This window comes from Nymphalis io, chromosome 13 (assembly GCF_905147045.1).
Source record: "Nymphalis io chromosome 13, ilAglIoxx1.1, whole genome shotgun sequence".
Lineage (NCBI taxonomy): Eukaryota > Metazoa > Arthropoda > Insecta > Lepidoptera > Nymphalidae > Nymphalis > Nymphalis io.
This window is the reverse complement of record NC_065900.1, coordinates 11,703,575-11,727,714: the sequence shown is the minus strand read 5'-3', so window position 1 is coordinate 11,727,714 and position 24,140 is coordinate 11,703,575. Positions and strand designations below refer to the sequence as shown.

Below are 24,140 nucleotides of genomic sequence, written 5' to 3'. Positions count from 1 at the left end.
ATATAGACCATATAACTTGATTAAAATGATTGATTAAAAGGATTATGAAGACAAAAATATGATTTAAATAAACTTATTTTTATTTCTTGTACTTAATTGATGTATATATATTTGAACGTAGTTTTTTGATTAATGGTAATGTTATCAATATCAGCAGTTCTATCCTATAGAAAGCTGTGTATATGTGCATATGTTACAACCATGTACCAATAGATGACTAGTTCAACATTTAATATTTTTGGAATTGCACAGTCTAGATATTTATTACTAGGGTATAACCTTCCTAGGTACCTAGTCAAGAAGGATGATTAAATTATAAACGATTAAAGGAATGGTAAAAAGCTCTTCCAATTTTTCATTAATCATTTGATATCCTAATTGATACCCATAACAAAATAACTACTATGAAAATCAATGGTACCTATATTAGATATCAATCACTTCAACTTTTCATAGATCATTCCATAGAGCTGAGTTTACTATTGTGGGCGAAGTTAAGAATATCAAGACCAACATAGCTTTTTCAAATTTAAGCATGTATTTTTAACATTATCGCTTCTCGGTCTTTTGGCTAAGATCAAAGTGTAGTATCTGTTCTTTTCAGCTTAATATCTGAAAGTTCCCGCACTGCGGGACCAGTATAAAAAAAAGTGTTTTTAACATTACTTTGATACTTTTGTATTATGTATTAAATTATTAACAGTAGTTAAGACACAAATAAAAGATTATTAGAATTTTGGGCATGCTCATAAATTGTTTTACTTAATAAAAAACAAATTATTTCCATCAAGCTTGTTGAATGAAGTATTGAATTTTTATGCGTTTTATTTGTTTATAATTATAAAATAAATCTGGCGCTGTAAACTACATATGCCGGATGAAAATTTGTTACGTTCCTTAAATGATCAATGATCAAATCTTTAAAAAGTACTAAATTGTCTATGATCTCATCCAAATATCTTTGAAGAGATGTCTGTAATGCAGGCTCAATACAGTCCGCCACAGGACTACGTGTCAGTAAACTTAGTGACAATACGTCGTAGACAGAAAAATTATGTAAATAGTTGTATGAACAAAGACTAAAGACAAACAGTAAAAATAATACAGAAATCATTGATGGCTATTTTGGAGTTTAAAGACATAGCTCGAAAAAGGTGCTGCATCACTCAAAATGTACTTATTATCTCGTTAGGCAGCTTTTTGTAAAAGTAATTTTACGAATGCGGCTGAATTGTTTATTAGGATGTGTTTCAAAATAATATCCGCTTGTTTCTACTTTCTGTCGAGAAGAAGCACACGTTATCAATTTTACATTAAATAAGATTAGTATTATGTTAAATGTTTCATACAACAGGCCATTACTGTCGACTGGTTTATGTTTTTTTTTTCGTAGTAACAGTGAAAATATATTTTAGATGAGTACACACATAAAAGTACTCTAAATAAAAATAAACTGTCTTAAAATAATATAATATTATAAAAATACACTTCTATACATTTGTGTCTATAAAAGGCTTATTATATGGAAAATATATACATGTATTATTTTATGTACAAATTACTGTGCAAAAACAATGTAAAAAATTAGATTTATTTATGTCTAAAAGGTTTATTGGCGAACTCAGGAGTGAATGGCGTCGGATTGAATCCGAAGTTGTTATTGTGTGCCGCCAATGGAGGATCCAACTGTAAATAAATTATAAAATTAATACATATTTTAATTAACACAATAAATATTAACGATCATTAGCTTAAAAAGCAATACATTTTTTAAATAAATTATAACCAGTGGCAAACTACCGTGGTTTGTACCTTTTTTCCACAAAATAATATTCAGTAATAAATTAAAATAATAATGTTATTAAACTAAAAATCAATCAACCAAATATTGTCGTTGTCAGTGTCAATATCACTTAAATAAAAGTGGCATCGTTGTTTTACCAAGACCTCGTATGACCCTTATTACAAAAGTTACAGCCTGTAAATGTCCCCCCTGCTGGGCTAAGGCCACTTCGCCCATTTAAGAAGAAGGTTTGGAGCTTATTCTACCAAATATATAATATTTCAACTTTGGGGCATTCCATGGAAATAATTTTGCGACTCTGACAGTGAAATACGCGTACGCGTTATTCCATTTATGAATTAGATTGATTATGATAAGATTTTTTTTTAATTTCTATATAAAAAAAAATAATTGAGTAAAAATGGATATCCATGGTTATATTATCCTTGTGAAGTTTCTACTTACATTATCGTTGGACATCTCCTGGATGGAGTTGTTGTCAGCTGGAGGGAAATAGTCACTACGGAATTGCGGTAAGTTTTCTATACCAATGAGGTCTGAGTCATCTGATTGTTCGCTGTGGAGGGTGTTCATAAGTTTAGTTATTAGCAATTTTTTTATTTTTATGAATGAATTTTAAATGAAATCCCTGGTCGGTGAATAAAAAGTTATCAACTCCGAGTTTTACAGTGTGTAAACGAGTGTTGATAATGCTACGGAAGGATATGAATCCGTTGCTATAGCGACTATACTCTCTGTGATGGTGTCGGATTGCTATCCCATCCGATTATGAGATTGGGAGAATACAAACACTGTGCTCTATTATCTTCTTCACAGTTGCCTTCGTTGAGAATGGCCGCCGTGGCCGAGATCGGTCAGAAGAATATCTTTCTTTTTTTTAATCTTTAGCCCATTCTAAAACTATAAATAAAATGGAGTAAAGGTACTAGAAAATCAAGAATACATATAGTACCTGATAGCATCAAAGTCTGGTGCCTTGATGGCTTCATTCCAGATTGGGTTGGATCCCTCAGTGGCATGCTTGTTAGTACCGGGTGCCGCCAGTACGAGCCGGTTTAGGCCAGACTCTTGGGAACCGTATTTTGTCATCGACAGCGCTTGGAGACGACGATTTAATCTAAATTAAGTAACCGAATAATAAATAACCGAAACGTTCAAGTATTTTTCTATTGTTACTACCAGCAATAATTTGTCTATTATGAATTTATATAAAGCTTAAATCATAATTTGAAGGTCTCGATTTATATCTCATGTATAGCGAGCATAATAACAACGCTTATAATGATAACAGCATCGATATAGATGATCGAGGCACGGGAACTAACGCTCTGGTCCTGATAATGTACGCGGCGAATAGCACGATACACAGAAGGCCGAGCAGCGCAGAGAGTGCAGCCAGCGCGTACGCCGCAAACAGCGCGCCACTCGTCTCCAAAATCTCGGGACTGGCGCCCGTCACGAAGTCGCGCAGAACAAGCAGCTCCGTGTTCAGCGTCGTTTGAATGGCGCGCAGCAGTTGCGTGTCGCTGCGGATACTGTGCACACAATGTGTCAGATTTTATACTATTTTACACATGGCCGACATGACCTTGCGCTTTTACTCTTAACAAAACGAACAATGTCTTTTAAGAGTTAAAAAAATCAGCTTTCACTTATTTAAAAACTATCGGCACATTTTGTAGAGAGACTCACTCCTCTATAACGTCAGTTGGCACGGGCACGTCGTTTCGTATAAAGTGCGCGCGCACTTCGACAAGATCGTCGCGCACTACCCCTGCGCTGTCGGTGGCTGGGAGCACCTGGTCGATATTGCATGTCATGTTGAAGCCAGTGCTGAAGGTCTGTCCTATCTGTGTGAGATGGAGATTTCTGTTATTTTAAAATTTCCATACCAATTACAAACACATTCCTTAAAGCTGAGGTTTTATTTAGTCTATTTAGTACGTGCTATAATCCATTGTTATCTGATCGGGAGTAGACTATTAAGCCAATGTCTTAAATCTTAATCTGTTTGATTAAGATGCTTTTCTGTGAGAAATGACTTTGTACCTAACTGATGAAATTTTGAAATCCAACTTATGGTAATATGCTAATTGGTTGCTTGTGCTCTTGAAAGATTATAGTATAATTTATTAGAGTACATATATATACATCCTGGAAGACGACACTTATTTATACATTGCAGTATTATTAGAGTAAACGTTGCATATTATTTTCTGACATTTCACGATCGTGTTCTGATGATTTTCAAATTCATTCTTACGTAGTAGATCTACAAAACTTTACTTCCAATGTAGTACTTTAAAACTTACAAAATCTTTATTAGACTCCACTTGCTGCAAAGCGTTAACGAAGATGAAGAATACTCTGTTTAAAGAGGATATTAGATAGATTTTAACTGCCGCTGTATCTTGAGCTTCAGCTGGGAAATAAAAAAATATAATTAAAAACATTGCTAAATTGGGATATCAATTATTTCAAGATTTTTTTATTGAAATCGATTTTTCAAAATAAATACAAATTTAAAAGGAACCTGTCATTCGAGTCATAGACAAGTAACTCACCTGGGTCTTTGGCCACCACGTTGAACTCGAACATGCCATGCATGCTTGCGGTGGGCTGCATGTTAAGCGTTAAAACGCCTGTCGTACTGTGCAGTGTGAAGGCAGAGTCGCGCACATTGGACAAGCTCGGGTCTATAACCATGGACTCGAAGTCTATAGTGTACACGATGGGCAAGCCGTCTGAGTGTGTTGCCTAGTGGTATAAATTTTTTTTTTCTAAATTTGTAACAGCAAAATATACAAGCAAATAGGCCACCTCATGGTAAGTATGGAGGGTCCATTTACATGGGGATGCGGTCAAATGACCTAATATGTTATATCCGTTATATTTTAATGATTATTGGTATCGATACAATAATAATGATTGTTGATATTTGATATTTAGATGAATAGTACTACCTGAACTGTCAGCAGTTCTCTATTGATTGTGTCCAGCGTCGATATGCCAGCTGTGTAGAGTTTTCGCACGAAATATGGTCGTGGGTTTGCTTCTCTTACCTAAAAATAACATTTAAATTACCATGATGAAGATCATAATGTCCTTATCACTTATTTCAGTCACAGCAGCCATTCTCAAGAGATACTAATCAACTGTGTGAAAAATTTATAGTGCACAAGTGTGTGCAAATGCACTTTTAATTTCCTCACTCTCATAATCCGATGAGACGGCAAATTCGACACGACCGATAAAAGTTCTGGCGCAAGAGCAACGGCTTAACGTGTTTTCCAAAGCACGGGAGTGTAAACAATGCCAATTTCTAGACTCAGGGCTACTATTGAGAATTACTCTAATGAAAAACCCAAACTAATTACGATAATTATAAACGGCCCGGGGATTGAACCCAGGATCTCGAGATAAACATTGTATGCTATTTATTTGTTAAACAAATTACTTGTTTCACAATTTGTAAGGCAGATATAGTTGGTAATTCAAAATTTTTAAGCTGCAATTTAGGACTAGGATTATATATATTTCTTTACTTTACTTTATTCGCACGAAGGGCTTACAAACATAGAAATTTATTTCCTTGTCATATTATGTTGCCATAAACATTAAAGTTGACAGTGTGAGATTCCATGTTAGTTAAATTCTGGAATTAACTAAAGCTATATATATATATATATATACATATATTTATATAGAAAAATATATATAGAAAAAGTCTCAACGATTTTTTAAAAATAATTATTAAATTCTAGGTCAATGGTCCATTGATATGATATGTTTGAGAATATTATGTATCGTCGCAATAATAAGTAGAAGTAAATATTATTTAATCACACTTACAGTGACGGTCACAGTCAGAATAGAATTTCCGAGGGGAGTGGTGCCGTCTTCCGAGTTGGCGGCTGCGACTTGTAGAGTGTGTGTTTTACTCTCACTGCGGATTAGTTCCTTATTAAGAGACAGGATATTCTTGAATGGATCTAATGCGAAGTGACCTTCATCGTTGCCACCTGCAGGTAAACCATTTTTTAATTAAATATGCTTATAGATTTATATTCCGAAATGGATAAAATCCTTTGTCACTTTTCATTACGACTCTGTACATTAAAATCGAACCAGTTTTAATCATACCGGCGGTACACGAATATACAGACGTTGGTTAGCACACACTAAGTATACCCCCAATATACTCTTCTTTTAGAAATAATTTTATTGTTTCGTTTACATAATATAAAGATGACATAGTTTAAGAGAATCTGGCACTTACTAATGATGCGGTAAAATATGTCATGACAATCGTTGTTGCAGAGATAATTTTTCGGATCTTCAGCGAGCGGGAGTTCGTTTTTCTCAGTTAAACCGACTTCCTGCTCTGAAATTAATAATAAATAATACTATGTATAATATACGAACTACTTATGTTTGTTGTTTGTTCAAAACGCCATTGTCTTTAACACTGAATGTTTTATTTTAATGACATATTTATGTTAAGTCCTTTTCGTCCAACTCTATATGCTTCAATTAATATTTTGAAATTTGAAGAAGGGACTGCTAGGGAGGTCTGCTCCTAATATTCTTAGAAATAGAATACGTGTTGGACCTAATAAAATTGTGCAAAATTAAATAAAAGCCTTTAAATATCATGTTATAGATAAAGGCGTAAAGATCTGGCTGACATTTGCCATCGAAATAAAAAAAATGTATTGATTTAAATAGTTTCTTACAAACCTTTTAATAAAATAGAGAAAGTATAACGTTATGTTTCTTACCAACAAAGGCGACGGTGACAGAGTCGGTTTGGAAAGTTGGCTCGCCTTGAGTGGGCACGAACACTGCTGACAGCACCACCTCTGTGAACAGTGGACCTGGCTCTGTGCCACCATCCGTCGCACGGATACGAATCTGAAATTTTTGTGCTTTATTTATATAAAATATGACAAACATATTTTATTTAACCTACATATTCATAGTTACGCACTTTTATTATATTTTTATCTCGCAAAGAATATTAGGGCGTGTCGAGCGAAACACATTTGTCTAATCCCAAAAGCGTCTAATTTGACTGATGACGATGATAGATAACTGACTGTAAGTGATAAGGCCACCTTTGCATACCTTATGTACTACTTGTTCTTTATGTAATGTTTGTAAATTGTGTGTGTGTGTGTGTGTGTGTGTTGTGTGACTTAATAAATAAATTAATTAATTAAATAATACGACTGTATTTTTGTCTCGGTGTGCAAAAAGAATAAGACATATAAAGCGTCAAAAGTATGAGGGTAGAGTGAAGCATCTCACTTTGAAACTTCATTTAATTTTATATACATTTATTTATTAATTACCTGAAACTCTCTAATGCTTTCGGTGAAGAGTTCTCTTAACGTAAGCGTACCTTGGTTCTCACCGTCATTTACAATATTGAAGTATTGTGAAGCTGCATCTGATAGGATTAAAACGTTTTGTTAAAATCAAAAATTAATATCTCCTTTTTTGAAGTAGGCGCTTTTGAATTCCCATGTTATATAACGTACATGAATATATAAAATACTAGTTATCGTCTGCGGCTTTGATTCGGTTTTATCTTTTAATTCTTATTTTCACACATTAGAGCCTACATAATGTATATTTTTGCCTCACCATCGCCAGTGATCTCGAAGCTAAGTCTGCCAGCATGAAGACCGTCCTCATCCGTAGCGTGGATGCGGTCCAGGAACTCGCCCGTCACCAACACTAATAAGCCATTGCTCACTGCACGTTCCTGTTTGTAATCGATTGACATAAGCTTTGTACGTATAAGTAAAACAAGAATGCCAAATAAAATGTTTAAGTATTTTGTATGACATGAACTTCCTGAAGGACACTTTCATAATATACCTACTTTATAATTTTAAATTCAGGATATTCAAGTGTTACATCGTCTTTTAAAACAATCGACTTATCTATGATTAATTTCGTTGAAAAAATACAAGTTTAAATAGGTTATACACGCATAATATAAAGTATAACCTACCCACCCTAGCAAGGCGAATGGTGGTACCATCCTTTGGAAACACGAACACAGGCGAATGGAAGTTGTAGGGACGGACGATCAATTCGTACTTCTCTTCTGAGTCCAGCGGTGGGTCTCCATGGTCGAAAGCCTGGCAAATATTATATCAGATATAACCAGTGGAAAATATCCCGTAGTACTTATAATTTTTTTAAATATGACATTGTTTTTCAATCTAAGAACTTTTTATATTCTAGATATTAAATTGTTAAATAACTGTATTGATTCTCCTTTCTTACTTAGTAATGTATTCATTAAATGTCCTCGCATGCAAACACGCAATAAATTTTTGTTCAATGTTCCTATATCTTAACGTAAGTACGTACGCAACAACTTCCTTTACAGATCATGCATAAACCACAACAATAAATTTAATGATCTTGATTAATTTTTTATTCAATGACAAAAAATAAATCAAGATCATTAAATTTATTATGGAATTGAAATGTAAAATAAAATGTCACCTACATTGTCACTTTAAATAGAATTTGAATTTGTATATTTATTATTTTTTACTAAATTATTAATTAATTGTTCATATTTCGTAAAATTTTAAATAATCTTTAATTTTTATTTTTATTTGTTATAATTCTGTTACGTATTTTGATTTAATTATTTTTGAAGACGAGATGGCCTATGGTAAGAACGCGTGAATCTTAACCGATGATCATGGGTTCAAACCCGGGCAAGCACCACTGAATTTTCATGTGCTTAATTTGTGATTATAATTCATCTCGTGCTTTACGGTGAAGGAAAACATCGTAAGGAAACCTGCATGTGTCTAATTTCACTGAAATTCTGCCACATGTGAATTCTACCAACCCGCATTGGAGCAGCGTGGTGGAATAAGCCCCAAACCTTCTCCTCAAAAGGGAGAGGAGGCCTTAGCCCAGCAGTGGGACATTAACAGGCTGTTACTGAAGACTTAATTGGTATATGATGTTTTCTTAATATGATAAATATTTTTGTACATGTTATAACTGTTTGTCTTCCTTGATTAAATAAATAAATAGATAAGTTTCATTTGCTGTGTAATGGCGGGCAAAATATAAACAGTATCATTTCGCTGAGACCCTAAATATGATATATACAATATCAATTTATAGACATTTATTCCTCAAAAATACAATACAGTCACTAATATGAGAAATGTTTACAATCTAAAAAAAATATATTATGCAGGTAGTTCGTCGTTCTTGTAATATTAATAATCTTGTGAACCATACAAGACACAACCGTCACCTCAAAACCAGAGATTCTAGCTGAAGTCGAAAAGTACTATGTCGATTTTTACTCATCACGAGTACCTTCTGAGTCCCAGAGTGCAGATGACCCACGAGCCAGAGTGACACGTCACCTATCAGACGATCTTCCCGACGTCGATTTGGGCGAGATTAGGATTGCTCTCGGACAACTTGGAAACAACAAGGCTCCAGGAGATGACGGAATTACCTCCGAGCTTCTCAGGAGGCACACCAGTTCTGAGAGAGCTGGCTAACATCTTTAATTCCGTCCTCCACAATGGTATAACTCCAAAGACATGGAGCAGAAGTGTGGTAGTGCTGTTTTTCAAAAAGGGTGATAAAGCTCTTCTGAAAAATTACCGCCCCATTTCACTTTTAAGCCATGTTTACAAATTGTTTTCGAAGGTAATCACGAATCGTCTTGCCCGAAAATTCGATGACTTCCAACCCGTTGAACAGGCTGAGTTTCGAAATGGCTTCAGTACCGTAGACCACATACACACACTTAGGCAAATAATACAGAAGACCGAGGAATGTAATCAGCCTGTATGCCTAGCGTTTGAGGATTACGAAAAAGCCTTCGATACTATCGAGACCTGGGCTGTTCTGGAATCCATGTTGACAACAGGAGGTATGTGACTTTGCAAGAACCTTTGAGTGCTATAACATCTTCAATATTCCGGGTATTCACTCGTCTTGTCTCACGCCTTATTAGCTTTTTAACATTTAACTTTTTTTTTAGTTTGTGTATTAATATGCAAATATTGTATATATATATATAATATAAATGATATATATCACGAAAGTGTAAGGTATACAAGATTTGTCATTCTAATTTATATGTTATATGTATACCAGGTTGTATTAATTAATGTACTTACTCGAATATGAATATCATAAGTTCCCCAGTATCCTCTTAAGTCCACGGCAGTCTCTAATTCTGCAGAAACGTTATAAATATTTCCGGACTGAAAGATGTGAACAATTTCAAAGAGGTCGGGAATGACGATGTCTCTATTGGTGATTGTGAGGGCATTGATCTCGTAGCCAACGCGAGAGTTATCTGTATTTGGTTCATCGCGATCTCGTGCATGAATATATGGCGATAGTTTTTCGCCCTGTAATTGTAAAAAAAAATCAAGTCTTAAATTGTTATTTTATGAAATTGAGCTGAACTTGATTACGATAAACTATATATTCTATTTTTGAATAATTATCTGTATTTTATGTTAATGTGTGCGTTATATTTATTTGAGTTTATAGAAAATATAATCTGGTTTTAAGATAAATATAAATAATAATCCAGTAATAGCTGTAAAATAACTTATTAAAATATCAAGAATATATATATAACTAAAACCTTAGATCACTGCGTACCTTTTTAAGGTTCTCTGAGATAGACCAGTACAGCTGGTCCCTTGATGGCAGTTCTGGAGCGTTATCGTTTATGTCCAGCAACACTACCTCAATTTCTGTGGTATTCTGATTTCTATTACCGTCTGTTATAAAAAAAGATAGGGTATTATTTATTAATGACATTAAAAAAAAAAAAAAGCATCACTTTTCCTAAAAGGGCTGAAAGTTTTCTTTCCATCCGTTGTTTTAATAAATAAATCTCTCTTAATGATTCAAGATAAATAATAACTACAGTTTAGCTTTACGCTTTTAATATCGGGAAACTTTCACATTGACTAAAACTTGGCGAAGTTAGTCTAGAAATTAGTTCAACATTCATGCTAATGCGGTCGCTTTCCTAATAGAGCATCAAAGAATAATTTGAATTATGGAACGGACCTCCTTTCGAATAAAAGTTATCGATGAGCGTGAGGAAGATCCTGTGCGTGGGCTCATCCCCGTCGCGATCAAGACTCTCATCCGCTAGGTCCACAAACACGCGCCCCGACTCCAAGTCCACAGCGAAGAAGTCACGTAGGCGCTGGTTGACTGCATAGTTGATCTGGTAGCTCACCGTGTTGTATATTTCTGTTGCAGATTTAACGTGTGATATTGGGTTAACATATATGATAATTCTCCCAAAAATCGTTCTCAAAATCAACTGTGTATGAAGGTGTATCGTAAGATAAAACTTGTAGGTCGACGTAAAAAACGATCGTGGAATGTCAGAAACTGATAGTAAAAAGTTAAAGTAACATTTATCTAAACTACTTACTAAAAATCAATTATAATAATTATTTATTATAATAGTAAAACACCATTGTTGTGTATGTATCCTCTATACATACACAACAATGGTGTTTCAGCGTGTAAGCGTATTTAAATTATATATAATCATAACATAATAATCTAAAGAAGTTGACGACTTCGAAGGCATTAATCTAACAATTATTTACAGACTGTTACTTTTGTTTTCTTTATATAACACAGATTGATTTATTACCGTCTCTGTCAAGGTCTTCAGATTTTATAACGACCACTTCGTCACCAGATTTCGCGTTCTCGTACAAGTACACTGTCGTTTCGAACTTGTCTGTCCTTGCCATTGGATTCTTGTTATTCGTGTCAATTATTTGAATTGTTATCTGGAATACATGAGATGTGTAATGAGAAATTTATAATATAAATAAAATATATAAAAAAATAAAACAAGAAAAAAATAATATATATATTTTGTTATATTTATTACTTTTAACTTGTAATTATTACTGTATGTCATGTTGGTGATCCTAAATAAATAAATATAACCAGAATGCTAACGAGTCTAGCGACTTATGCTTGTTTCGCTTATAAAGCTACTAATAAAATAATAAATTAAGTGTCATAAAACTTACGATGTAGAGAGGGTTGCGTGCAACTATGGTTTACTTGATGCATGCTAGATTTAGGCAGAGGTAAGAAGTAATTTAACAGTAATTATAAGTTATCTGGTTTACAATTAGTTGCCTTATAATTGCTCTTTTTCACTGTTTATAAAGAAATGAAAATAATCAATTCCAGAATATACAAAAAATACTTACATTTCCTTCAGTTTCGAAGTATGTTAAATCTGGAGGGCAGTCATTTTCATCTTCCTCAGAGCACTTGTCACTTGCAACCACAACAAAGTAAAGATTGTATCGAGGTGGAGTATCAGCATCGATGGCTCCATCCAGGTCCACTTCTATCTGACCCGATTGGAAGTCAATCTTCACTAAATTATCTGGCGTGCCTTCTTTAGGACTATAACGATTATTAAAGAAATGGTTATTTATCGGATAATATTTTATTAATTGTGATTCATTTGTTTATCATAATAGCCGAAATCAAAATTGATTATAAATTGTATTAATTAAAAGATTAAATAGAATTGATGTTTAGCATGTCAAATAACAATTTACAGAAAGCAAGTTTTTTTTTTCAAAACTTACCGCATAGTGTACCGCACCTGGTTATAAAGCGGACCATCAATATCAGTGGCTTGCACGGAACCGATAATGGTGTGAGTCGCAGAGTTCTCTCGCACACGCAGTTCTTGTGTCAGCGAGCCGCTCACCCATTGGGGAGCGTTGTCGTTCATATCCACTATCGTGATCGTGTAAGTTACTGTAGGTAAGAGTTTAGTCAGGTGAAGATTGGGTTACGATACACAGAGCATTTTTTACAGTTCCAGAAATGGAAATCTAAGAAATAAATCTTATAAAAATATAATATTATCTTCTATTGTATGCTATTTTATACAATACATAGTTGTTGTTATTTTATACTATACATATATTTTATACTATACATATATTTTATACTATACATAGTTGTATTTGCATCTTTTTTTGGATAAATAATAAGTGTTTCATTCATTGTTTAATACATACACTCGTCGTAGTTCTGTCCGATTTCTGTGTTATAGTCCACCACCCGCACACTGAGATAGAGCACTTCAAACTCCTCGTAGTCAATGGTGACGTTAGGGCGGATCTCCTTCACAAACAAGCGTCCCACAGCAGTACCACGTTCGTCTGGATTAGGGTACTCAGTTTTGATCTCGACACAACTGAAAAAAATATATATTTTAGATTGTAACCTTTGAAGCAGGTAATAAGTCAAGAAAAGTATAGAAAGAAATAACGTTTTACCCATAAAATTGAGAAGAATGTGTTTCTCGTCCTTGCTTAGTTGCATAGGAGGTATTCCAAATTATTTCAAAGCGCAAATCAGCTGAAGTATCAGGATCCGTGGCTATAATTTCTTGTGAGCCCTGGGTTATCGGGAAACCTTCCGGAACATTTTCTTCCACTTGCGGACTACCTCTAGGCTAGGGTTAAATATAATTTTGATATACAAAAAAATATAAATAATTTGAAACAGAAATTGTTTTTTCATATTTAATTATCATCAAATTGGAATGAAAGACACAATAGTTGAATACTTACGAGGCGAAGGGTGGGTGGCGTGTTGTTTACGTCCTCGAGCTGGATAACAAGCTGCGATGTGGCAGTGTTGTAGGGCTCGCCCAGTCTGTCTTCAGCGCGTACCTAAATATTTTTACTAGTGTAATTAAATGTTTGTTTGATTTAAAAGATTTTAGGCGGGTTGATTCGGATTACAATAAACTTTCCTGACATTTCACATGTTATAATTTTTACCTTTTTTTTTATAGAATATATAATGGGCATATGCTCGTCCGCCTACCTATTCTATAAACACCTGTTGGTAAGTTGTCACCAACGCCCATAGATATTGGCATTGTAAGAAATGTTTACCATCGCTTACATCACCAATGCGCCACCAACCTTGGAAACTAAGAAGTTATGTCCCTTGTGCCTGTAATTACACTGACTCACTCACCCTTCAAACCGGAATACGACAATACCAAGTACTGCTGCATTGCGGTAGAATATTTGATGAGTTGGTGGTACCTACCCAGACGAGCTTGCACAAAGCTCTACCACTACTAAATATAATAAATTTAATTAATTACTAAAAACAGAAAACTTTTTCGAACTCTAATTTATGAGTTAGAAAAAGTTTTCTGTTTTTAGTAATTGAGAAAACATATGTATACGTACAATGGCTTATAAACAAGTTTTTTAGTACCTGAACAAGCAATTCACTCTGTCTATGGTAATCAAATGCATCGTCTGTAGCTACAAAGATATCTCCACTGTCTTCGTTTATCTCTAAAATGTTTTGTGCTGTTCCCATTATACTATGCCTGAAAATATAAACATTATATTCGTTTTAAATTCTCTTCATTACTAACTAGATATTTTTAAGTTACTTGTGATTATACTTCAGGTTATCTCGTATTCGACGGATTTACATTCGATTTTATTTTGATTGACTTATGAAATTATTGGTCAAATTAAATTTTACGAGCCTAGTCCACTTACACCACTCTATCCCCAATGTCTCTGTCGAGCGCCTTCACACTGGCTACAAAGAACCCTTCACCTTCGGTCTCTTTAAATTTCACCGTTTGGATGCTATTTTCGAATATAGGTAGTTCATCATTCCAATTGATTAAGTTTATAAACACAGTAGCGACTCCGACAAATTCTGGCTTGTCCATATCCGTAGCAACCACCTATAAAAAGTAATTTAAAATAAAAAAGGCAAAGTCAATATTATCATATATCGTTTCATGTTATTTAACTATCGTACATAAATCTTTATTTCTCTTATGTTTATTATTTATTTAAGCATTATTAAGATTTTACAAATATAAAAAAAAAACAATAATTTACAATCAATTACATGCGAGAAACTGTTCTGGTATAGACCTGTAATATAGATCACCAGATCCTCCCAAGAAATCAGGTACAATATAATATACATATATCTAACAAAGTATACGTAGGAACCTTTATTTCAATATGTTGATACTCCGGAATCTCGTAGTCAAGCATACTGTGATTAGACGTGCCCATAATAAAGGTCTGCCGCTGATAGCCAACTTCAGGCTGAATAAAGAACGCTGCGGCTGCTCCAGGAGGCTTTACACTTTCAAGGTGTACTTTATACTGAGCATGTTGGCCCTGACAGAAAAATATAGTGTATTGATTGAATTTTTGCTTAAATGAGGTTAAGTTACATTGGATAAATAAAACAACACGAAACTATGAAATGGCAACAAATATGCTTTGATTGATTTTTGTATAAGAAATTTACTTGAACAGTCTTTTACAAATAAGGTACCTGTCGTATTCAAAATAGTTTTAATAATTAATTTCAATAATTTTGTTATATGATTTTTTATCCTATGTATGAAAATGTGAACAAAACATAATACTCGGAAGTTAAATTATTCTTATATTTGTATAGTATGGCGATAATGATGAATCTTACCAAATCTTTATCATGGAACCCAAACTCTTTATCGAAGTGTAATGTCTGAGGTGTTTCTTCATCAATGTTGACAGTGTAGTTTTTATGTAAAGGTTCAGGATATTGATCGTTTACATCATCAATAATGATGACGACGTTATTTGCTGTCGCAAAGGACGTATTGTCATATTTATAAGCAATCAGTGAAAGCCTGAACAGCTCTCGTTCTAAAGCGTCTCTATCAATTGGAAATACTTGGAATATACCGCCATCTCTACCACCTTCTATAGTTTTAATGTCGAAGTATTTTTCGTCATCTACAAAAAAAAGTTTTATTTAATCTCTTTTGCTAAGTACGTTGTTAAAGGACGTACCTTGATTGTATTTATAGTCATTTATGCGTACTTGTTATGTATTGTTATTATTAATGTAAGAATTAAAATTAAATTTTAATTAAATGTCTGTGGGAGAGATTAATAAATTTATTATTATTTTATTTATGACAATGAAGTCGCTTAACAAAAACCCAACTAATCGATTTTTTTAAATTGAATATTCAATTTTTAATCTCGAGAGGTACGAGCATTGGCCGAATAATATATGTTCATAATTGTTTATTTTTTAAAGGAAATTATAGTCGTTACATTTATCTGTAGTCAGAACTTTCAGAGACATTTTCAGATGAAAAATTTCATATTTTTGTCAATTATCTGGATGATGGCAAGAGAATTAAAAATTTACATTGACTATTTATTCCACATACCATAAAAAATAGAATAAATTGTCACACGTTTTTTTCGACATTTTACAAAACGTATATAAACATATAGACATTTTTTTACTTGAGTCCCTATTATACTTTGTTTACGCATTGACTGTGAGTTCGTTAAACAGTCAGGTCATTGCATTTATATAAGTATATTGTTGTTTTGGATGCCATATCTTCGCTTTGCTAAAATTTAACTTACCCTTATCAGCTTGAAGTCGATAGTATATTGGTTTGTCTATGCCGGTATCTCCATCAATAGCTCTCACAGTGAAGTTTGCGGCTGTCTTCTCGTTCATCTGCTGCACAGCAAAGATCTCCAGCCAACGTGGTGGTCGATGCTCTACGTTTTGGACTTGTACCATTACTGTGACTGTGTGGTTGTTAGGTAAAGAGTCCTAGAAAAGGAAAATTAATAAGATTTTTTTATTAAAAAGAATTGTCGTATGCTTTCCCTTGAAGTAATGTTAAATTAAAGTTTTCCTCGAACATAAAAAAATGATGATCTAAATTAGTAAAGAACCAGGTTTCATAATGTATTTTAATATTTAAAATGTAATGTAAGCTTATATTATATTTTGAGGGCAGAAAATTGCATTTATACTTTCCCTCACGTTGCAGGGTATGTAGTACTCCTGGTCTTGACCAATTTCCATATTAATCTCTTAAAAAACTAGCGGTACCGATCTTAATGGGACCACGGAATCGCAAACACGTCCCACCGTGATGTCCTGGCGATTGGCTACCTAAGCAAGCCTTTTATGCCTTGAGAATATCTCAGAGTATATATAACCAGTTCATTCCCAGCGAGGCTCCCCCTATGGTTGGATGAATTATAAACCTAGCCTTTTGTTTGTAATTCAAAACCACTATAATAATTGTCACTTAATAAATAATTTCATTGCGCGAAATGTGTGTGAAAATTGCAACTTACAAAAGCCGTAACTCTAAATATATGAAGTGCATTGGTTTCAAAATCAAGAGATTTACTGAGACCCAGGGTCATAGTCATCCGTTTTAATTGGGTCGGTATTGTTTGACCGAGGATGTAGAAAATCTGGTCATCGTTTCTGTCGCTATCTATCTTAAAGGTCATGGCACTGGTGCTGATCTCACCATCTTCATCTGTGACTTCGTAAATACAGTCGGTTAGGCGTGGCTCTTCGAGTTCCTATAATAGAAATAGTGATCAGACATTAGATAAGCGTGATTATTGTTGAAAAATTAATTAATGTTTTAATGGAAATAATGCGAAAATGGTATCGATAAGACTAAAGATAAAAATCAATTCAAAATGGATTAAATAGCGTATAAAGATAAATTTTAAGTTGGCAGGTTTTTTGAACCTAGCATTCTGAAAGTAGATTTATACTTACTGGTATTAAACAGGAATCTAATATGTGAATAATTGGTGGGTTGTCATCGATGTTGACAATTTGTAAAGAGATGGTCCCCACCACGCTTTCTCCTTCGATCTGAATGCGAAACATGTAAACTTGCATATCCGGCGTTTCATAGTCCTGTCTGAAATATTAAGCATAATTGAAACAATCGTTGACTGCTGTCTGATCAAATACGAATGAAATTACGAGAAATACTAATAAAATAATATAGGTTAGAAAGTCCCATTTTGTATTAGTGATTTAAGCTATTATTCGAGAACATACCTGGTAACCATATCTATACTAATATTTTAAAGAGGTAAAAGCCGAGATGGCCTAGTGGTAAGAACGCGTGAATCTTAACCGATGATCGTGGGTTCAAACCCGGGCAAGCACCACTGAATTTTCATGTGCTTAATTTGTGATTATAATTCATCTCGTGCTTGACGGTGAAGGAAAACATCGTGAGGAAACCTGCATGTGTCTAATTTCACTGAAATTCTGCTACATGTGTATTCCACCAACCCGCATTGGAGCAGCGTGGTGGAATAAGCTCCAAACCTTCTCCTCAAAAAGAGGTGCGGAGGCCTTTAGCCCAGCAGTGAGACATTCACAGGCTGTTACGGTAAAGAGGTAAAGTTTGTGAGGTTGTAGGGGGTAATCTCTGGATCTACCTAAACGAATTTGAAGATTCTTTTACCGACAGAAAGCCACATTATTTATGAGTGCCGTAGGCTATATAATAACTCAAAAAATGAAAAGACTTTTTCGTGGTAGTCGGATTTGCAAAGTAAGTCGGAGAAAAAACGGTCGAACGAAAACGTTTCTTACGAACGCTGCTGGTGAGATGAACGCTAACGATGTGAGATATATGATTGATTTCTGGAGAAAAGTTGTAGAGCTTGATAATTCCTACAATAAAGTCAGCGACAGCATAGTTTAGTGGTTATTTTGTATTAAAAAATAATTTAAATTGTCATTTTTATTGGTTATGTTTATTGGTCATATATTATCAACAATTATGAAATCTTTTCAAAATAAGAAAACTTATCGTCTCAAGTATTTAAAAAAAGTCTTTTCCCTTTTAGTGTATACAATTTGGACGAATAGTTAAAGAGATAATACGACATAGGTATGGAATCGCGACCGTTTTTTTTTAATATAAAACACGTCAATCTATTTAAAAATAAATTGCTTTATCATCAAGGAAATTTTATTTAGATAAAATTCGTTTTTCCAGTATATTTTTGGTTTCAGTTTAAGAGATAATTTAAAATACCAAATACGCAAGACAATTTTATTAATGTTCGGCCAACGCGATTTTTGGCAGGGAATAAATCATAGCACTCAGTACTAACCAAACCACACTCATAATTTCATAACAAGTAAAAATGTTTACCGCCTAACGAGGTGGGCACGGGTCAGCTAGTAAATAATATAATCAAAGAAAAATCGGTTTTATTATTTCAACACAGCCTTAAACGGCAGCAATTTTAAATGGCTATATCATTTCTTAACACACAATTCCTGATTAAACAACAATTCCTGATTCTTAACACAGTATGATTTACACTTAATTGAATCAATAATTAGAAACAATTAGTAATTCCTTAAAAATAGACATTGCTCGCATTCTATATATTCTATTTTGATAAGTATTTGAGCATTAATGTAATATTTGGTTGTAAGTACATTATATAATTTAAGTTACCTTTTAGTAATGTAAAGTAACCACTCGTTATTTACTTTCCTAAGCATTGGACCCAGCATGTTGAATGATCCAGCCAAAAGAGGACGATTGATAACTGGTGTGGCAGTTCCTAGAAATAAAATCATAGCAAGCATAATGTAGAATCATGAATTAATACGAGTTCTAAAACAATAAAGTACATTATGTAAACCTTTAATTAAATTTTATTTATATTTATTTATAAATAAGGTAGGCAGACTGTCAGATGAGTCACCCGATGGTAAGTGGCTCAAATACACTGGCACTGTAAGAAATATTACCATTCCTTACATCGCCAATGTGGCACCATTCTACAGTAGTTACACTGGCTCATTCACCGCGGAACACAACTATAATAGGTAGTGCTGATTTGCGGTATAATATCTAATGAGTGGGTGGTACCTACTCAGATGGGCTTACACAGAGCCCTACCACTAAATGAAGCTATAGTTATAAATCTTAATCCAGCTTCAGATTTTAATCAGATGATATAAATAAGAAATATAAGTTTACCGTAATAGTTAAGTTTAGCGATGGCTACGTCTCCTTCGATCTCCTCGTCCATGTGAATAACCTGAGTTCTGATATTCGGGAAGTAGTCACCCATGCAGACGTCGTCTCTCTCCGGTGCAGGAATAAAAGGCCTTTCGCTCCATGGCTTCCCTGGAATTGTTACAGCAAATTATAACTATTTTATAATATATAAAATTACTTTATTGAATAAATAGATCGAAATGGAATATTGAGTATGTTTAGATAAAATTAAATGGTTTTTAGTAATTAATATCAATTTAACTAAACAAGGATACGTTTATATTATTTGTAAAATAAAAAAAAAAACTTATAATTACTAGCTTTTTATAGTTATATCAATAGTTATATCTTACTTAGGATATTTAAAATAAACTTTAACAATTAAATTCGACGTCCGTTTAATACCTGAGTTACAGCGACAGAATACAATTACAAATCAATTTATTAATGGTTATTGATTCCAAATATAGATACGACGCTTACTTTAATGCATGTGTGCGTGTGCACGGTATTAAGCACACATATATTTAATATAATTTTAATTGAATTAGGCTGTTAAAATATCTCTATCTAAATTTAGAAGTTCTATTTACTTACCTTCAAAATCTATATCAGGCAAATCTTCAGGCTTTGGTTCTCTCGGAATATTTGTCATATACGCACATCGATCTGGAATATGGAAAAATATTATGTTTATATTGTTTTAGTACGAGATACGATATCAGAAATATATACTCTCATTTGTTATTTGATGATGACAAAGCTTATATGTTAGATAGTAAGTACCTACATTGATTAATCGCAAATGTGTTGCCTACCTAGTTCACGGGCCAACACTGTTAATGAATATTAACTTTAATTCCCTTTTTTTGCTCAACTTTTCCGATATATTATTGATGAAAATCGGACATCATAATTTAGTCAACAGAATTTTACACACAGAAATTGAAAAATATAGGTTGTCTACTTTCTCTTTCACACAACTATGAATTTGGAAGATCCAAACAGGTAAAAGCGGTAAACACGCGTATGTAATACCCTCATTAGTTATTTTATTGATTTTTTTATGAAATGAAAGCTTATTTTATTCCCTATTTAACAGTATCAGGTTGCCTTGTCAAAAGTGTGTCATATCTGTGGTACTGACGCTTCTCAGAAAGCCCCTGCTCAATTTGTGTCTAGTCAATGTCTAGATTTTAAATTTTTGTATTTTAAAAATTTAAAATCTAAATATCATGCCTATCTCATTATCCTTTCATTTCATTAAAAAAAAAACAATAAAATTCATAGAGTGCTTGCAAATTCATAGAGTGCTAAGTAGAAAGTATCATATGTCATATGCAGCCCATATTAACCCACTGCTGGACATAGGCCTCCACACAGACGCGCCAATTCTCCCGGTCCTGTGCTAGTCGCATCCATTGAGCACCCGCCATTTTCCTAAAATCGTCTGACCATCGGGCGGGTGGTCTGCCCACAAGTAGAAAGTATACATTAATAGTAATGGGTACTTTAATTGTTTTCAAAGTGACATAGATTAATTTTATTTTTGACATAATCGTTTCGGTATAATAGTTATGTAATTATTCTTAACTTTTTACTAAGTAAGACACGCAAGTTTGTCCAGCACATTAGCGTCGCAATTCTTTTGTCATCTCAAAAACAAAGAAACAGCAATGACAATCGCTTTGTGATCAGATTTCACAACCTTTGTCTTAGTTGGATAAAATCTGCATTTCTTTATTCAAAATGTTAGTCTGTCAACATTAGCATACTAGCTATTGTTTATTTCAGATAATTTTTATTTGAATTTATAAAACCATATCATAAAATTTTATAATAATTTTATATAGTGTATTTATAAGTATTAAAAAAAATATGTTTCAATGGAGAGTTGTAAATTTTTTTTTAATGTTCTTATTGATTCTTATATTTATTACTATGAAATATAGACAATGTTTTGAAACAGAGATATCATTATCACCATTTCTATTTTAAACACATATTTTTGAAATTTTATTCGTGAATTTATCTTTAATGATCAGTATCGCTTATCGAGGATGAATTGTTATTAATTATGTTTAAATAAATAAATCCTCATAAAGAATTTATCGAATCAAAAAAATTTTAAATAAACACTTACCCTCGGTCTTAACTAATGGTAGTCCAAAAAGGAGTAAGATAATAAAGTGTGTCAATAATTCATCCATCTCTCATGACAATTCCTTGAAAAAAAAACATAAATCAGTATTTTAAATAGTAATAAAGTAAATCGCATTTTCATTCGTAACGTAAATGGATTATTATATTGAAAATGTTTTATATGGGTACAAAAAATCATTTGGAATCGCTATTTTGATTTTAATTTATACTTTTAACACTAAACGTTCACGATGTATTATTATTATTATTTATATTATTTTCGTTTCGACTTAATTACACCTGCAAGATTATCGCGGCTCGCTATATATTGCTTATAATAACAATATATTAATAAATAAAACATCACTATTAGATTAATATAATAAATTTACCTTAAAATAGTCCTTAGAATGATGATTGTATGCAATTAAATGGCATTAAATTGTTATTACAATTCACTCTCGATTTAAGTAAATAATTTCGTAACAAAACTAAATTGATTGTGGTATTTCTTTTCTGGTATGACCAACACAATGATAAGATAATCAGCGATAATAACTCATTACAATATTGATTAAATCGAGTCGCAAAATAATCATAAATACGTATCATATACAAGCTATTTGGAGGAGTTTATCTAGCCTGCTTCATCGTTATAACTTTTTTGGAAGTTTATTGTTGTGTATGTTAATAATATGATATTTATTTCGCTAATTTTAATGTATAAAATTACATTTGAAAACTCAAGGTGACTAAACCATTATACAGTGCAAACTTTATATTTTGAAGCTGTATCTTTTATTGTTTTATTCATTAATTTCCTTATCTTTATGTCGATTGCAGTGAAACCCCGTACTTGTATTGTTGATAAATTGGATCATTTTAATTTAAAACAAGTAATAGTATTTAAATGTAACCCTTCTGTGATACATCCTGGTATTTATATATTGAGGAGATGGATTGGAGCTTATTCCACAAGTCTGCTCTCTCAAATCCCGAAGTCCCGGGATCGACTTCTCCACTCCTGCCCAGATGGATAGGGGTAGAAATCGACCGTCGTGACAGAACATCTCCGTGTCCATCGCGGTCCGAAGTTCATTATTATTTTGTTTAAAGTATACAAATGAGAGTATCACTCATTATATTTTAAATACTTCCTAATAGTATCTGGACCTATCTTATAAAAATATTTTCATTGGAAGAAGTTAATCAATTCTGATAACACAAGACGGTGTATTGTCCGCATCGTTAGTGATGTTGCATGTTAAAAAAACATCTTTCATATTGGACGATATATATATATATATGTATCTTTTATTTTAGACTGCCTCGTTGGTCTAGTGGCTTGATATAAGGCCGCAGACCCGGAGGTCCTGGGTTCAATTCCCAGGTCGGGCCAATAAAAAGTTATTGGGTTTTTCTGTCAGAAAAATTCTCAGTCCGGAGTCTGGAAGTTGGAAGTGTTCACTCCCGTGCCTCGGAAAGCACGTAAAGCCGTTGGTCCTGCGCCTGAACTCTTTCCGGTCGTGTCGGATTGCCGTCCCATCGGATTATGAGAGTTAGGGAATAGAGAGTGCACTTGTGTTTGCGCACACACTTGTGCACTATAATATCTCCTGCGTAGTTGGCTAATCTCTCTTGAGATTGGCCAGAGAGATTAGCCAACTGCCGTGGCCGAAATCGGTCTGGAGGACATTATTATTCTAGTCTCAAACAGAAATTATTCATATAACTTTAGTACGCTATAGACGAGTAACATTTGTATATTACCCATTATTTACATTGCATTATCATTGTTATCATTGGTTAATGTATCCAGGAGCCCTGATGTTACGGCTGAAGTGACCTTTGAATTGCTTTTCCATAGTAAATAACAACACATCTCATATATTTATGTAGCAATTTTGATTAGTCCTTTATAAATAAATAAACAAAACTTATTAAGTGCTGGTACGAATAAGCTCTTATCGTAATTTTGTTTATTTTTGTTATATTCGACAACAGGTCTTTTTTATCGAGTTAAAATAATTTTTTAATTGAATATTAATTAATATGTACATCAACCTTTAACACTCATAAAATATTTGGTCGTCTATATATACATATATTAATCACAAAATAAGGACTGAAATTTTGGAGGAGGATGAAAATTTAAAGGTCTTTGCAAGGGTTTGAACCTGCAACGGTAAGTTTCACGAGTTCCTGCCAGTGAGGCCAACT

The 24,140-nt window shown here is 33.3% G+C and overlaps 1 protein-coding gene and 1 pseudogene across 1 annotated transcript; one reads left to right on the top strand and one right to left on the bottom strand.

Moving 5' to 3' along the window:
• Positions 1-551: 551 nt before the first annotated feature.
• Positions 552-718, top strand: LOC126773097 (U2 spliceosomal RNA; annotated as a pseudogene).
• Positions 719-824: 106 nt separating this feature from the next.
• On the bottom strand, positions 825-22,444 carry LOC126772903 (protocadherin Fat 3-like). Its single transcript, XM_050493502.1, has 35 exons — positions 22,313-22,444; positions 21,922-22,003; positions 20,376-20,447; positions 19,758-19,907; positions 19,227-19,335; positions 17,510-17,657; positions 17,068-17,304; positions 16,336-16,531; positions 15,389-15,684; positions 14,905-15,078; positions 14,434-14,627; positions 14,138-14,255; positions 13,474-13,575; positions 13,177-13,355; positions 12,916-13,094; positions 12,475-12,649; positions 12,085-12,286; positions 11,508-11,649; positions 10,904-11,092; positions 10,487-10,608; positions 9,991-10,227; positions 7,831-7,956; positions 7,454-7,574; positions 7,159-7,256; positions 6,586-6,718; positions 6,084-6,188; positions 5,657-5,826; positions 4,768-4,866; positions 4,369-4,561; positions 4,117-4,226; positions 3,497-3,654; positions 3,130-3,339; positions 2,757-2,921; positions 2,249-2,360; positions 825-1,686 (listed from the first exon to the last, which is right to left on the bottom strand). The coding sequence occupies exons 2-35, from the start codon at positions 21,986-21,988 to the stop codon at positions 1,591-1,593; spliced, it is 5,184 nt and encodes a 1,727-aa protein (XP_050349459.1). The 5' UTR covers positions 21,989-22,003; positions 22,313-22,444; the 3' UTR covers positions 825-1,590.
• Between the last annotated feature and the right edge of the window lie 1,696 nt (positions 22,445-24,140).

What these genes read in the sequence shown, in the direction of transcription:
- LOC126772903 (XM_050493502.1), bottom strand. Translation starts at nt 21,988, where the DNA reads ATGGATGAATTATTGACACACTTTATTATCTTACTCCTTTTTGGACTA. An exon ending in CGTGGTGGCCAAAGACCCAG is followed by an intron (nt 4,227 to 4,368) that starts GTGAGTTACTTG and finishes TTTATTTCCCAG; the next exon opens with CTGAAGCTCAAGATACAGCG. An exon ending in TACATTATCAGGACCAGAGC is followed by an intron (nt 2,922 to 3,129) that starts GTTAGTTCCCGT and finishes TACTTAATTTAG; the next exon opens with ATTAAATCGTCGTCTCCAAG.